At 42.4% G+C, this 17,732-nt stretch overlaps 1 protein-coding gene across 1 annotated transcript; it reads right to left on the reverse strand.

Annotated features, from left to right (window-relative positions):
- Positions 1–2,115: 2,115 nt before the first annotated feature.
- LOC135499757 (tubulin beta chain-like) lies at positions 2,116–9,843 on the reverse strand. The gene is made up of 4 exons (XM_064790704.1): positions 9,684–9,843; positions 6,693–6,810; positions 6,218–6,328; positions 2,116–5,748 (listed from the first exon to the last, which is right to left on the reverse strand). Exons 1-4 carry the CDS (start codon positions 9,738–9,740, stop codon positions 4,670–4,672), a joined length of 1,365 nt encoding a protein of 454 aa, XP_064646774.1. The 5' UTR covers positions 9,741–9,843; the 3' UTR covers positions 2,116–4,669.
- Between the last annotated feature and the right edge of the window lie 7,889 nt (positions 9,844–17,732).

Raw genomic sequence — 17,732 nt, forward strand, 5'->3', positions numbered from 1 at the left:
TTGGACAAAAGCGAGGCAGCAGACGAGGTTTTCGGCGAAATGATAGCGCCAGCCGATAAGCTGTGTTTGGTGAGGCAATCAATACAGACGGTGAGATATCAATTTCTATGCTACAACACCAGTCTAAAAGCTTGATAGATTTTATGCATAATCCACAGAGAATCGGCTTTCGAAACATTTCATACAAACCTAAGGGGTTCTCCAAACCTCCGTGGTCAAAATGAGGATGATACATTATCCGTTTTAAAAATGAAACATTGTTAACAAGGCGTTTCAGAATTACTCCTTTTGCGCTGTGTAGTAGAAACCGGCGCGGTCAACGAGAAATGCAGAGACAATGCTAAAATCAAGTCGAGCAGCGTGTCGATCTTTCTCACTTCCCCACTTACTTTCTTTGGCGAACACAGATGTGACCCGCTCTACCAAAACTAGGCGCTTGTCGCATCTGAACTCGACAGGTTGATACGGACTTGTTGTTCATTTCCCTATTGTAGACCTTTTGTGAAATCTATTACAAACTGATTTGGTCACATTTCACAAAAGGTCTACAATAGGGAAATGAACAACAAGTCCGTATCAACCTGTCAACTTCAGATGCGACAAGCGCCTAGTTTTGGTAGAGCGGGTCACAGATATAGTTTGGGACAATCATTTGCCGTCTGTGCGGCGAAAATAAAAGCAGCATGGTACATCGTATCTTCTTTAGACCAGTGGAGACGCGATTAAACTCGACTTTCCCCGAAGGTAGGCGCTCCGGACAGATCGAAATGCAAATGATAAAGGACGATCGATTCACTGCAACAACGAAAATGCATTGAGCCGCTCTACGATAAAACTTGTGATAATGGCGGCTGTCCAGAGAATTTGTCTTATACAAAATCATGATTTCACCGCATATTAGTAGTTTCAAGTGAAAGTGGCATTGAGAAAAACTGGTACAGAAATGCAAAAGCAACCGCGGCGACGCTGGCGTCATAGGCGTCGCAACAGGGGCACAGTTGTATTGCGATCAACTCTCTCAACCTGACTATCTGCTATCGCGGTGGCGTTACCTTTAGATCCCGCGGCCGCGAGTGTATACCGGTACATTTGTTTAGACGAACCTTGTAAGGGGTAGCACTGTTGTTCCGACGAGGTCTTGGGTGGAGACAGTGTTAGATCAATTCGGTCACTTCAGTACATTGCCAAGAACTTAAACAAAATCGCGCTAGAGGTTCTATCGATCTCGCAACAAACGGATAAGGGACCCTTCCGCCCATATTGAAACCAGATCTTAGCATCCGTCCAGAACGAAGCCACTTTATCTCGTTTTATCAGGCATTGCCCTATAGAGATATCGGAGCAAATTAGATGGAAAAGTCAGGAACTCACACCTGTTCTTCAAAGTATCACCTTTTAGAAATCCTCTTTGCCTGTTTCTAGAATCCCGATAAAAACATCACATTTAAGGAAAAATTGAGAACCAAGTTAGGCTGGATTCAAGCCTCAATACAAAATCGATGGTTGACTGTATTCACATTTTGGTATATATGCCTTAAAAATGACACTATGGTGAATGTGGACTTCGCGGACAGCCGCAGGCCTCTGTAACATCGAAACGTTGGTTATAACATTGCCCAGTAAGTTTTATTGTTTGAATTCAATATTGAGAGTTTTGTAAAGTAACATATTGATTTTGTCTCGTATCAATTGAGAAGGTGAACTATGGGTCAGACTCACATTGATTATCAGCCATAAACAGAGTGTATTATTTTATACATGTGACCAAGTATGGATTATTCTATTCAAGTGATGTAATGGCAGAGTATACGGCAAATCCCTTTGTTCTCTATGTTTCGGTACAATGCCTTGCCCAAATCCCCACGCGAAGGTTGAGAACCAACCACTCATAATACATACCCTGGCGAGTACTTTACGCGTGACGAGGATATAATTATCTAATCATCACAAGATTCACTCATTTAACGGAAGTTCGGTTGTTCTGGTTGAAAAACACATTCCCATTATGGCTCCCCGATGAGACCAGAAGGAAATTTGAACTATTTAAAGTTAAGAAGGCACGGATTTGAGTAAATGATTTTAATCTATGTTAATAAAAACAAAGTAAGACAAATAAGTGACGAGAAGTTTATAAACCCTATTAATATATACATGTACCATTAATAGCACCATTCAGAAAACAATCTACGAAATAGAAATAGCAATTTAACCTGGAATTCAACCTCTACCACTGCACTGGGATGCGCTGCAATCGCTACGTTTTTTTTTCATTGATACCAATTTCAAGTAATCCTGCCAAAGACATAAGGCAACAACGAGCTTAATCAAGTAAGAAAATAAACAGTCAAATATCAAATCAATCTACAACAAGAGTTTTACACTTCTTCAAGGTCGTGTTTTTGTGAAATCCAGTTCACAACTATTGCAACCATGCAATACAGATCAGCACATCGCCCAGTGCTAGGTCCAATGTCCCGTCGGCATTTAAATGACCTGGTTCGAAGACGGCCGTAGGCCTAATTGCCTATAAGATAACGCAAAAGCATGTTAATAACTACTCCTCGCAAGGTCTTCCCGTGGCCAAAATATCAAATATCATTCCTTTTATTATTTTTCAGCCAGCACAAGAACTTTCTACACGACCAATGCACTGTGCCAGTCAAAATGTTATGATGTTACCGAGACACAGTCATGATGACGTCGCTCAGTTGAGACGCACTGCATTTGCAATCATCGCATTATCCATTGGAATTAAGCCTCTGAACAATGTAAGTGTACAAAATTGAATAAATGTACATGTATACATTTTTTTACATTGAAGCACTGTCATCTGATTATACGGGATGTCCTCGTGAATACCGGTAGCCTATCCGTTCTGTACTGTACTAGGACCATACATTCCGGAGGTCCACAAAAGGGCCACCAGTAGGACTGAGTAGGCCCTGGCCCCGCCGTTATTGTGACTTGTCATGCACAATCTGCAAAGCGCCGCTTCCCATACCACCCTGGAACATTGACTAACAAAACATTAGAAATATCCGGTGGTGAGGCTTACAGATCTTTAGCCAATGACTGTGACGACCTGTGCATACAATAACATTTAAATAACACTGTTCATGGAGTATAAATAACCAATTATAATACATGTACATGCAATATATGGCGACCTGTACATACAGACCATACACTACATACACATGTTGGGAAACGATATGGAAGACCCTTCAAATTTCATCCAATTCTACAAAAACAAAAAACTCTCCAACTGCCCTTTTCTTCAATAGCATTCCGCGAAGTTATAGCTCACAAGATCATTTGCAAAAGATATTGATGACGTTTTAGTCACGTGACAGGCGGACATCGACACTTATTTCTACGCATTTGAGCTTATTCCAAAGTAAATTATCTTTGACCCTGCATTGTTTTTAGCATGAATGATACCATAGAGTCAGGGAGAGAAACATTCAGAACAATTATGTAGTATTTCCAACACTCGGACATGTGCCAGATTGAATCTAACTGCCCTAGTTAGAAAGCCTGAATCCATTACGAAACCGCATTTTGTCCGACATTGCCTGTAATTCAGCGATGGGGAAATAGAGGGCAGCAGCTGCAGTGACGTCATCTTCGCGGAATGCTATTGGTAAAGCACGCTCCTATACATTGTTATCTGTATTGTATTACAATGCATGCCTACGTATGCTCTGTAGTGATTGAAGGGTCTTTTTACCGTTGTTCCGGCGCGCTTGTTTCGTGAAATTTAAATAAAAGAATGATGAAAATAATGTTTAGGCTACGGCGCACTAGACAATCGCACTTGAAAATCAAGGTCAGGAAATATGCCCGCTGTACCAGAGTGCAGCAACACGTACACGATACACTGAAAGTACACAGATAAGAACCACCAATTCCACCGGTCGCTGCTGAAGTTTTCGCACAAACATACGAACATTCCGACATATTTTTTATCTAGTCTTTGCGCAATACAAAAGCATTAACTTAATTACCAAGAATTGTCTTTATTAGTTCTTGATATTACCCATTGCGAGTAGGCCTATACATGTATAATGGTAATACGCGTCCTTTGATGCACTACTGGTAGTCTACACATGCAAAGAGAGAGCTTTTTTGTCTTTTAAAAAAAAGATCTACCTCAAAGAATCATTTTGCTCTAGTCTTACATACACAAACATATTGACCCTCAATGTATTGTCATTAATTGCTTAGCTTCCAGACAACGCGCGGAGGCTACGGATGCAATACCGCTGGAAGTTCAGTATGATGCACAAATGACAGAAGGAAATTTATATTTCCCAAAGCAATTAGAATGCTAGCCATGCTTTAAGCTTCCGTTTAAGAACTTTGAAAAATCCTACATCAATACCATTAGTCATCATGGTATTTCGATATATGCGTCTTAAGACAATTTATATTTTCATGCCACTACAACTACATTTGTAATTACATGCACAAATATGCAGCCTCCTCCACACTGTAAAAAAACAAATTATGTGACAATAATAATTGGACTAGCAGTTGCTCGAAGCTTGCTTTTACAACTCGTCTACACTAGAGCTAATGCAAGAAATATATATATTTTCGTCATTTTTCGATACGGTTTTAATATTTGATATTTTATATAGAATCGTTCCGTGAAAAGCACTAAGCACTAGTCTATGAGCATAACTTCTTCATCTGCTGGTGTCGCTTCCTCGTCCTCGTCAGAGTCAAATCCCGTCGTAGCATCCTCGTACTGCTGATACTCAGAAATCAGGTCATTCACGCTAGCCTCTGCCTGGTTGAACTCCTCCATGTCCATCCCTTCATCCATGTACCAATGCACGAACGCTTTCCGTGTGAACATTTTGTAAAATTGTTCTGAGATTCTCCGGAATAGTTCCTGGATCGCCGTGTTATTCCCGATGAAGGTCGAGGTCATCTTGAGACCTGCTGGCGGAATATCACACACTGATGTCAGAATGTTATTAGGGATCCAATCCACGAAGTGTTTGCTGTTTTTGTTTTGAATGAACTGCATCTGATCGTCAATTTCTTTCATGGAGAGTCTTCCGCGGAAAATCGCGGCCGCGGTTAAGTAGCGGCCATGCCGAGGATCGCACGCGGCCATCATGTTTTTCGCATCGAACATTTGCTGCACCAACTCCTGCACCGTGAATGCTTGGAATTCCCGCGTCTCTCGTGACGTCAGCGGTGCAAACCCAGGCATGAAGAAATGCAATCTCGGAAAGGGTACGAGATTTGTTGCTAGCTTTCTCAAATCTGCGTTCAGTTGTCCAGGAAATCGCAGACATGTTGTGATCCCTGACATCGTATAGGAAACAAGGTGGTTCAAGTCGGTATAAGTCGGAGAGGGGAGTTTTAAAGTTTGGAAACAGATGTCATACAGAGCCTCGTTGTCGATGATGAAAGTAGAATCAGAATGTTCGATGAGTTTTTCAAACGTAAACATGGCGTTGTAGGCCTCAACCACGACTTCAGATACCTTTGGGGAAGGCACCACCGAGAAGGTACTCATGATTCTGTCGGGGTAGTCCTCGCGTATCTTGCTGGAGAGAAGCGTACCAAGCCCGGAGCCCGTGCCTCCACCAATTGATTGCGCAATCTGGAAGCCTTGCAGGCAGTCGCAGTGTTCCGCCTCTCTGCGCAGAACATCCAAGATGGCGTCCACGATGTCGGCGCCGTCGGTGTAGTACCCTTTGCCCCAGTTGTTGCCTGCGCCAGACTGGCCTGAAATAAAATGAGTAATTGCATTCATGACTGTTTATGGAGAGGGGATTTTGAATAACAGTGAGCACGAGACTTTATTTCGCTCTAAAGTTAACGGAAAACCGAAACTCCTCCTCAACTAGTAAGCTCACCCAAACGTGTGTACATCGCAGTGGCTATAGCAGAAGAGTCGTTGTGACACTTAATTGAGTCCCTCTAGAGAATAAGTCCGATCATTGTTTGAAGATGGGTTAAAGCGTGTAACTATCGTATAACAAAAGTACCTTTTCTGTATTTACGAATAACCCGTCTGATTGAAGAACTATTTAGATCGTGAATATATATTTGTTTACAGTGAGTGCCAATTAGCAATTACATGTATTTGGTTTTATAAACTCAATCTTCAACAACGCCGAAAACGCCACAGTCAGCAGAATATCATTGCTTCAGTAGTGGATATCCCAGACGCATGCCGTCTTCATATACCTACCGTAAACGAAGTTGTCCGGCCTAAACATCTTCCCGAGGGGACCCGACTTCGCGGCATCCATGGTTCCGGGTTCAAGGTCCACCAGGATCGCCCTTGGCACGTACCTCTGAGCTGAAAAGTTGAGTGAATCACGTTTTTTGTTGGATACAAGAAAGTGTCAACGTCACTGACAAAAAAAGTCCAAAATAGTGACTTGAGCTATGACAACAAACATAACACATGCTCTAAACGTCCCAAGGCCAAGGGGTGATATGAAATCATGACCACCAGTAAACATGTTATCACCAATTTCTGGTCCATCCTAATTGAATATGTCGGATGGCAATGAACGGTCATGTGAATAGTAATTGGTTCGACTAAAAAATAGGATTGAATACGGTATTCAGAAACGGTTATAGATATGAAATTCGAGTATATAAGCTGATATCTTTTCTTCGCCCACTACTAGTTCTCGATCGATGACTAGACCACTCACCCTGCTGGCCTTCCGCCTCATTGTAGTACACATTGATGCGCTCTATCTGTTGGACATTGTCCCCCACATAGGCGCCTGTCGGGTCTATGGCATGCTCGTCGGATATCACTTCCCAGAACTGAAATAGAGATGGATGAAATACATTTTGAGCGTACATGGTTTGGCGTTTTCTGGCTCTTTTTGATGATGATCGTTCACTTGCGGAATGCGTCTAAGGTACTAGGTGCCGAGCTCATGTAACTGGCCCGTATTGGGCTGGGGAGGTGCAAATATCAGTCTGAGAGTTGTGACAAGCCAAGCAGTGACTGTGGAACACAGGTAGCTTGGGGTGAACTCTTACTACCTGGTTTAGAATGGAACCATCACCAGTTATATCTGAAGTGACCGCCAGTCGATAAGCTCCAAGTTTGGGCGGGACATGCAATATAAATCAGGCACTTCCGAGAGCAGCATTTGAGAATGTGATTTGGCTCACAGCAAAGCATTCGCCAAATAAGTGCCAATAAGAGGGGAAAGCATGGAGCGACATGAGGCACATTTTAAGCTCGGCACCTGGCTGAGTCAGCTGTCCCGGTGCCATGATTTCACTTCTTAGGTTACAGGAGATGATAATGCCAAATTCCTGTTTTCGCCGGCTGACTTGATTCTCCTTTCGCGTGTCATACGTGTACATGTATGTAATTCATTCTTTGCACTCAGCATACTAAGCAGTATACATGTACATTAATTCTAAGCTTTCCAAAACGACGTGATCGGGTCTAGGGATTGATATAACTTTATACCAATAGTTTACGAGAGCACGCGCCGTGAGAATGACACAGCGATATTTTTAGTAATGTCGTCATCCGCCATTTGATACCGCTGATAGTAGCTTTTTGACAATAGATTTCATGAAAGCAGCCGTTCACGGTCGCTTTAACGATTACACGGATCTGAACCATGCTGGTGCATAATAATTACAAAGTTCAAGTGCATTTGTCACAGTGCGATACTAACGATGCCATGATGCATGCGTATGTCACATAATCAACCCATCTGGCCATTCTTCATCCTCTATCTGATCGCTTCATCCCAGCCTGCAGTTACATCTAATCAATAACCAAGAATCTCTTTCGGACCCAGCCATAGCCAGATTTCAATACCCGAGCCTTCTTGCGTAGTAGCAAGCCGAGGTAACCAGTCGGCTATAGGCTCCTAGATGATGGAATAGCATTCCGCGAAGTTACTATTTATAGCTCACAAGGTCATTTGAATAAGATATTGATGACGTTTTAGTCACGTGACAGTCGGACATCGACACTTATTTCTACGCATTTGAGCTTATTTCAAAGTCAATTATCTTTGACCCTGCATTGTTTTTAGCATGAATGATACCATAGAGTCAGAGAGAGAAATATTCTGAACAATTATGTAGTATTTCCAACACTCGGACATGTGCCAGATTGAATCTAACTGCCCTAGTTAGAAAGCCTGAATCCATTACGAAACCGCATGTTTGTCCGACATTGCCTGTAATTCAGCGATGGGGAAATAGAGGGCAGCAGCTGCAGTGACGTCATTATCGCGGAATGCTATTCGATTCTGACCCTTGGCTGGAGAGACCCAGTGTCTGGTTGGGCCAGCTATACGATCAGCTCCAGCAGGACTGCTCCGTTCCGTCATCCGCGGAAATCCGCAGAATTCCGTGTTTTAGTAATGCCGACTTCTTCCACATGATATTCGTTGAACAATGCTGGTCCAGATGTAGAATATGCATTGGCCATGCAAACAGAAACACATGCATTTCAATCATTCAATAAAATATTGGTAAAACTGTCGGACTCCATCGCATGGTATTTGCATTTCAGTGTCAGGAGCTTCAAAGGCTGATTGAAGTCCTTTGAAATAGTGCTACCGATGAATTTAATCGCCTTCAATAGATAGCAATGATGAAGCGTAAACATGAGCATCATTGGCTATTACTGTCAGCGAATATCGATAGCACTCTCATAAGTGCCATTATTCTGGCCGTGACAGGTCATTGACTGGTAAAACAAGAGGAAATATGGTAATGCGAATTCAGAATGAGACTTGGTTGATTGTCAGATGTATGTGTGAGGAGAGAACCTGGGCACACGGAGATACAATTTGAAAGGGTTGACGGCTTTAACGTCACTGCGAGTTATAAATATTTTCCTCCTGCCGGGGTATCGTGTTTGGCAGGAGATGATAGGTAGGTTCCCACGTTTTGGAGTATTGGATCGATGGATGAGCTAGCTGGTAAAGTCAACGTGTCACCATGGATGACTTTTCAATAGTGGCTCAGCGAATGCATGCTCTCAGATTAGAAGCAAAACAAGTGACATGACATGTTGGTAATAGACACTGTAACGGTTGTTTGATATCACCAGGAAAGAATATCTAAGATGATGAAGACGCCTTCGGTGGTGGTGATGATGATGACAACTTGCACCTCAAGTCATTCTAGATAAAATGTCCGGCATCCGATCGGAAACACCCGACAATACCCGAACATAAAACAAGCCTTGCAAAATGCAGCATGGGCGGTGACAGCTGGCGGGGATTGAACGGCGAATGCCGGCAGGTACACAGCATTGGAGGGGTGATCAGGGGCAGTGATTTCAGGTGGAATTCCTCCTCGCAACTACAGTTATCGGCAGGGCCAGAAATTTGGAAGGATTGCTAATCACACCATACGAGAAGCAACAATGTGTCTATGAACATAATATACCTCACGTCATGTTATCCTATCAGCATATCATCTACTTAGGGTAGTATACGTTAAATGGTCGTCAAGTAGGCATACGGAGATTCAACAACAGACACCATAGACATTAAGACCTCAAATCCCTGCGGTACATCATCAGATCACAGTAAGCACAGACATGACTGTTGTTGAAATACACGAAAACCAAATGAATGCAGATTCCACTAAAATCTGATTACATATTCCAAATCTCATGACAGAAATTTTCAATATTTTCCACATACCTTCGATCCTATTTGGTTGCCACATTGCCCAACCTGGAGGTGCACTATCTCGCGCATTTTGGTGGTAAAATCCAGACATCAGTGTCGGAGAGTAATGTCCTTGCTCATCATCAGTTGCAGAGATGCACAGGATAAGCCGCCTGTGCACAGCGTAGGAGAAGCACAGTCTATTATCGATCCGTCTTTTATGACGACCCGATGATGTCATCGACTGGCGCGTGAGCCTCATTATGAATCTGGATATATTTTCAGATACAGAAGCGGGGATGATGCCTTCCGTCTCTGCGGTATTAGGACAGCCACCATTTTGACAGAACTCCTTTCATAATATAGCGACGTCTGCAAGACATATTCAGCGGTTATTTTATCATCAATTTTTTTATGCCAACATGAGCGGTTTTTCTAACAAGATTTGATGTAATATCGTATGCATCTTTATAATCAATGATTGACATTTGTGAAGTGTTATGCTATGAACTATTTGAACAAAGCCGGGTCATCATGGCCTGGATTATTCCGCTATGCGCAACCATGGAAACGACAGAGGTAGTTTGAAGCGGATCTGTCTGAGAAGCAGAATGGTGTTATTGGATGCTGTCCCTGTGATGTCGCAAGGGCGATGACTAACTGGCACTTGTCCGTTAATTATCCTCATGGTTTGCGTCTAAATGGCTTCTTGTAATCATAGCATAATCGATGGAATTTCATGAAATTACACGCCATAATGATAAGGACATGTTGGTGGGTAATTGGGGAAAATTAGTCGCCTTGCTCTGAGGAAATCGTGGCTGAAGAGCAACGGAGAGGACGGTATATTTTATGTAGACACTCTTACTATCACGGCGTTTCTTTGGTAACGCGATCGGGTATTGTATTTGGACGTGTTAATCTCAATAATACATGGTGTCCCCAAAAGAAGGCAATGTGTTCTTCAGAATAATGAAATGCAAACGTCACTCACACTTAACATCGCTTTGAACAATTTTCTGACTGGTTTGACCCCTCTCCTCCCCTTACCAAATCCAACATAAAGTTGACTTGATAGACTGGTGTTCTTTTCGCATGCCCGAAGAACCTACTCAACTGCACTTTAAACACTACAGTGATGTTTGTGGCCTGCTTATTATCGTACCTAGTAAGACAATGAATTGCTAATGGTCAAAAGAAGCAAGCGCTTTGTGGGCCATGTCGGTGTAAACCGTCTGGCGTCACGAAACTCGTGACTCAACAAGCGAACATTAGCTAAAGTCACGGCTAACATTAGGCAAAGACCTACGTCATGTGCCTAAATATAAAGCTAATCCTATAATGCCATTTGCACTGGCAATGTGTACCGATCAAGTCTATACATTAGGTTATTAGCTAGGCTTATTTGATTCGCGTTCAGGACAGGGTTCAGGACCATAAAAAGGATTGATACATGTATACTGTCGTAATCCCTTTTCACAAACTTCAGCTAGGCTTAGCTATGCCAATAGCTGTGTACACATATGTCAACAAACAAGTCAAAAGCTGAAGCAAATTTGGCGCGGGTTCATAGCTCAGTCGAAATAAGCCTGCATATACGCTACAGCAAGATATTTAACCATGGCGTAGCAGTAAAGAATATATACAGACAAGCCTAGTATTCGATTTTCTGATCACAAAATCACACTCAATATATACTGTTAGTTACATACACTGGTGTCAAAAATCGTCCGGAACAAGGAAAAAGTTATCTGATATGTTGATATTTTGATTTGAAGAGGAGTACCGCAATAATAAGGTAAGGGTAAGCCTGTGGCTCAAATTTTAACTAATAATTCGCCAATGATCACATCCGCCAAAACCTTTAAATGTCGTACGGCCATCTCAGATATGCACCACGTAAGTTTTCTCGGTAAAAATTAAAAACCCAAATGGTTTTTGAGATTATAACATGACGTACATGTAGTGGGGAGTAGTGTGATGCCCATTCTTGTTCGTACTTCATGTCACGAATGAAAAAGTTATTCGCTCATAAGCTCGGCCGTATCTTTTTCAGCGCTTAGAGGTCCAACCCGTGCCAAAGCTGCATCAAAATGGGGTGCTGTGAGGGCATCGCGAAGTGCATGCTTATTGGCATCAATGTCGTATTCGCGGTAAGTCATCAAACTGTTAGATTCGTAGACCGATTACGTCAAAAAGGCATCTTATGAAAGACCTATCATTTTAACGAATATCCATAAAGCTTTAACTTTTGAAGACAAGTGACAGTTATTCTCCTGATTTCTTTTTCAATTTTGTCTTAAAATCGGTAATTTTGACGTTACATTAGACTTTTCGAAGTCAGCTCGCCTCATCTGTTAAATTTGGAGACGAGTTATGGCGTTTGGGCTTTTTTGTGGTTGGTCAATTTTCTTACCGTGCGATGTGTTATCCTCGCACAACGTGATACCCGGCCGATGAGTTGTCCGTGGGCCTCAGACAGCCTTTTTGGCTTGAGCTGAAGGTTTCCTAAGCATTTGTAGAATCCAAATCTACTCGAAAAGTAAAAATAAAAAGCCAACCGATATCATATTTTGTCTACTTTCAGATTTTCGGAGTAATTTTCCTAGGACTCGGGATCTTCCTGCGCTTCTACGCGGACACAGTATGGAACCTCATCACGCCCCTCCTGGACTCCGTCCTCTCCACCCTGGGAATGTCCTCAAGCGACATCACCTTTGGCTCGTTCAACATCATCTCGCTGCTCGAAGCGATCGGAATACCCTTGCTCGTCCTCGGGTGTCTGTTACTGGGCATGAGTATTATTGGGGCTTTCGGCGCGTGCTGTAAATCAAAAATGATGCTGCTTTTGGTGAGTGACCCAGCTTCTTATCGCTTGAAAGGGGTAGATTTTCAAAACGAACAAGATTGATTTTAAAGAAACCTTTTTCGTCGAAATTACTTGCGACAAACTGGATTGATTTTAAAGAAAATGTATATAAATAGGATACGACAACAAACAAAATCTGAAGTACATGTAGGTCATTTTTTCTTGTCCGTCTTATTTCCAAGAATTGTTTTGATTATTTCTTGTCATTTCAGTATATTATTCTGGTTGTTATAATGCTTCTGGCAAAACTCATCTTCACCCTCGTGATCGCCTTGGATTGGTCTACGGTAAGCCAATAATTTGGTTCCCAATCGAACAACCATGTGATGATTGTAATGGCTTGGCTACGTAACGTCCCGAACCTCCAAAACAGTGTGCCCGATTTCATAATGACCAATCAGAAGCTCTCAAAACTGCATCACTGCAGTCTCCAAGCCTCGCTATTGGTATCGGTTCCTCGATCGACTAGCATCGTTTACTGGCGTAAATTCAAACGCTGAATGTCTCGTGTTACACCCCGCTAATGAAAAGCCATGGTCTCTCTTGCTGTCTATTGTATAAAGGAGACATTGAAATATGGGGAACAATCACACATGTTACACGGTTCCTCTCTCTTCTTTAGTATCGAGGTCAACTGGTGACGTATCTACAGACTTCCATCACGAATGATTTCCAGGGTCTCAACGGTACTTCTATGTTCTCTCTTGTATGGAACTTCGCACAGTACTCGGTATGTATCAGCACGGTAACGCGTGTATCAAGGATATTGCCCCTCCGAATTCAAATGAAAATTATAAGCCAGCTTTGCACATCCTGACTAACCAGGGTTTTTATATCAGTTCATTCATAAGATAAATGTCACATTAGATTTAGTTTCATGTTATTCTTCTAGTTCTACTGCTGCGGCGTCACCGACTACACGGACAACCAACTCGCCACGCAGTGGGTCCGGACCGGTACCTACACGGCTTCCGGGGTTTCTTTCTCCTACACCTTGACCGTGCCTGTCTCATGCTGTGTCATGTCAAGCGGTTTCACCCCAGCGGATGCACAGGGTTGCTTCACGAGTACCAGCGCATCAAATGCTTACATAGAGACGGTACGTACACAGTGTATCTTTCTTTGATCTTTCCTAATAGGCAGGAGTGCGTATTATTGCGGGTTCCTCTTGATCCGAAACGATGAGAGTTTTCCAACCCATGCTTTGAGGCTTTACAATAGACAATAGACAATAGAAATTATGGCTTCATGACCCGATTGGGTCTTCACCTTACACAACCGACACCCAAGGCTGCCTTAGACTAGTGCAAGTTCGTCAAACATTTCAATAGAAATGGTGTTTTTCCCGAGTTTGCTCAAGACAGTAGTGCGGTTCATTGCCGTCTTTCTCCTGTCCAACCACCGTGCCAATTTTGTGCTGTGTCACGCTTGATGACTTCATCAGATTTAACCTTATAGCCTTCAGAGGCCAGAGCAACTGCAACATCAGAACGAATTTAAAAGAACCAGAGTACAAGAATTGAATATTTATGTTTCGTATAATGCTGTTTTATGAAGGGTTGTCGGGTGTGATCCTATTGCCTTTGTGTTCTATGCCCCGATCTAACCCGTCTTTTGTTTTTCAGCCCTGCATGAATTCAATAGACGGCTTTCTCAGTCAGTACAGCCTTTATCTCATACTGTTCGTTGTAGCTCTTCTCGGATTTGAGGTAAGTATTAAAGACCTACAGTTCTGTGTCACTTTCCAATCGGCTTGAAGGAGGCTGGGAAAACAGTGGCTCATGGAAGACTACATGTAGATAACCCCCTATATGCAGTCCCACTTTAAATCTGTTTCTCCTTCTTCCAGCTGTTGTTGATCATCTTCGCCGTGTGCGTGTGTAAACCTCTCTGGTGCACCGGTGACAAAGTCAGTCCGGAAGACTAAGGAGTCGTCAAGCCTTGATAGCCTTGACCGGGCCAGGCGTTGGAGGCGGGCCGCCCTCCACCCGCATCGACGCAAAGAGAGGTTGGGATTTGTCAAATCGAGTAGACTGCTTCCAGACCGGTTTGCTAAGATCGCAAAAATGAAGTGGCTCGAATATTTGAAGGTTGACTTGAGTCGAACTGGCTGAAAGGATTCTGAGTGGACCCATTTCTCCGCATTGCTTCCATTTTCCGTCGGTCTCATGTTATGAAACATAAATATGTACGGTGCACTAAAACGATTTAACACCGATTAGGTAGTGTAATAGTGTACATACAAAAATATGATTACTGCAGGCCAGAGTCCTCTATTAAAACATGTGTACATTACGTGTACATTGTTGTGCATAGGTTTTGGTAAAAAAAGTACTCATTGGACCAATCAATCTGCACTAAATTTTATATGTGTCAAGAAGAACCCTTTGCCAATAGCATAATAAAGTTTTAAAAAATTCCAATACCGATTGCCTGAGAAAAAGAGATTTCCGTACACCATATCCATCAAAACGTCACTGGCGCATTGATATGGCCCTGTCAAAGTACAAGTTCTAAACTGACCAGTGAGACCACATTTTCTTAAATATATTATCAAAAAGCATATTTCTGTGATGGCCTGACTCTGTAGATTAAGAATCAACCACAGATTGAGAATTAATTCCACTTTGGTCCATCCCAGCCATGTATTTACCACAACTTGACATTTTGATAAGCTCTATGTGACTGTGCCACACTTCCGCTCGTCGATGAATACAGGTCTCTGCCCTGCACATAGTAGATCATTCTATGATTTATAATAAATGAAAAATATTTTGTCTCGGCCCTTCTTTTTATTTCTAATGAAAATCTTGTCCATCAGTACACTCATTCGTGTTTGATATCTACATGTACGTATGTTAATTATACCAATAAAAGATATCTCACACTTTGTTTTTATGATACGTGTTAGTCATTAAAAACCTGTCGAGTGCTCACCACGACACTAAATTTAAGGCGTCGTATGTTGTCTGTTTAACAGGAAATGGTTGGGAAAACGAATCGGTTGCCATGAAAGCAATCTAATCAAATGAGTAACCAGGGTAGTAGTAGAATCAAAACAGCAGGGTCCCTTGGTCGTACATGTAATTCGAAAGTAGACTGTCCCTGCAAAGCCTTTTGTTCGTCTCGAACTATTTTATCATCTACACGAAGGGAACCAATCCGCCGAAGGGCTATTACGAAATACCTATGACTGTACCGCCTTGTTGGAGTACAAAACAGGGATGTCATCCGCCAACCGCACCAGAGGGTGATTTTTAATTTAAAAATATTCGCTTGTGCCAAGACGAAAAATCAGTCATTATGCGTTCAGCTCGGCCTCAAAGTTCATGCGTATACTAGTATACAATTTGGCGATCCGGGTGATGACGTGATGCATTTGCAGTGTGGCTCCATTCTACTTACAACTCAGCCCAGGAGGTCGCAGTCACACCGGTACCCTTGGAACAGGGAGGTTGAGAGCAGCGACTTATCAAGAAACCTTATACGCATACGGATAAAACTCGGAAGAAAGAGGACAGATTTTGCCGTGTACATTTCTATCCATATACCTATAGGAATCAGTAATAAGTCTCAATCGCTCAATTTATAGACATCTTGTCCGTATATTGCGTCTTTCCAGGGTTCTGTAGAATATCACTCTATTAACACCTCATCTCGGTTCGAATAAATGGTGTGCAAACCTGCACTTCCCCATCTAGGTGTTATTAGCACGGTTTTTCGTGCCTCTGCTTACATCCTCGACAGCCCCCAAAGGAGACGCAGCTTGAGATGAGAGGTAAGTTGTGTGAAGGTCCATAGTTCAAGCTGGCTCGCAACGGGTGCAATTCGACGCTTTATAGGTATTAAAGTTTCATGAAATGTCCTATAATGGAGTGTCCTGGGTACAAAGCATTGTTTTATGCACTATAATCTCCGATGATGCCTGTGAAGATGGGATACTGCATTATGATTATATTAAGCTGCTGCCCGTGTAAGATTTTGAGTGTTCTCATTTCTGAGTGTTTCCCCTCACTCAGTGTTAGGGAACGCTGCAATATAGATTGACACGTTTTTCTGTGTTCCTCCTATTGAAAAGACATGGTCTCTTTGAAGAGCTGTCTTGTGTATCGAAAGACTCCGATATGAGGACAACTACAGATGTTACACCGGCAAGTTAAAACGAGAGTCACATATGGCTCGCGATTCACCTGTCTTAAAAACTGAGGCCTTAAATTCGTTGATTTCGTTGAACTGCTACATGTTACTTACTTTCTTCTTTCTTTTCAGAGTATGAGGGAGAGAGTCAGAAATATTCACAAAGAGGAGTCAGACATAGATTAACCAACACGAGCAGCATTATTTAGCTAAAGAAACCGTTGTCACATATTGTTATACCGCTGATGAGATAATATCCAAGTCCGGAACAAAATGGCGGCCAATGATACACATGCACGCGATGTTTTACCGTATAACAGGCTTGGTGCTGGATTCTTTGAGGAGGTTGCACTAGTTTGTATTCTAGTCGTTGGCAGTGTGGCAAATTCTGCAGTGATATTTGTACTGGTGAAATCATTAAAAAAGGCAGGAAATCGTAATGTGCCAAACGTGCTCATGTTGATTTTAGCTGTATCGGACATGGTAGAATTGTTTGGCTTTCCTTTGAAGATAATTTCGTATGTTATTGGACGATGGCTTGGTGGCGAAATATCATGTGACTTTACCGCTTTCGTCATAGAGTGCTTTTCGACTTTCTCGCAATGTGTCGTTACCATTATGGCCATCGATCGCTACTGCGCAATCAACCAGCCCTTCTTCTACAGAAAGTACGGAAAAGTGCGGAATTTCGCTGTGCTTACATTGATGACGTTATTCATATCGTGCGGCATAAACGGGTGGAAAGTCCATACGTATACTCTTCAAATGGGCCTCCAACTTCAGCTTAATAAATCGGGTTTAATGTGCCACTTCGTCAAACTGTTGATCTCGCCAAATCATTATATCTGTGGCTACATCACTATTGGCTTTAACATCATCGTGAACACCGTGTTGATCTTCTGTAATAGCAAAGTCCTGATATCTCTGTGGGTTCTAAGAAGGTCCTTGAACCAAATTGCTCCACCGAGAATTGCCGTCGTAACCCGACATCTCCCGAGTAAATCCGAAGTCTGCCGATCAGACACCGATAGAGAACGACCGTCAGTTATTTCGGACGTCAACAAGAACCTAAACAA

Source organism: Lineus longissimus, chromosome 15, assembly GCF_910592395.1.
Source record: "Lineus longissimus chromosome 15, tnLinLong1.2, whole genome shotgun sequence".
Lineage (NCBI taxonomy): Eukaryota > Metazoa > Nemertea > Pilidiophora > Heteronemertea > Lineidae > Lineus > Lineus longissimus.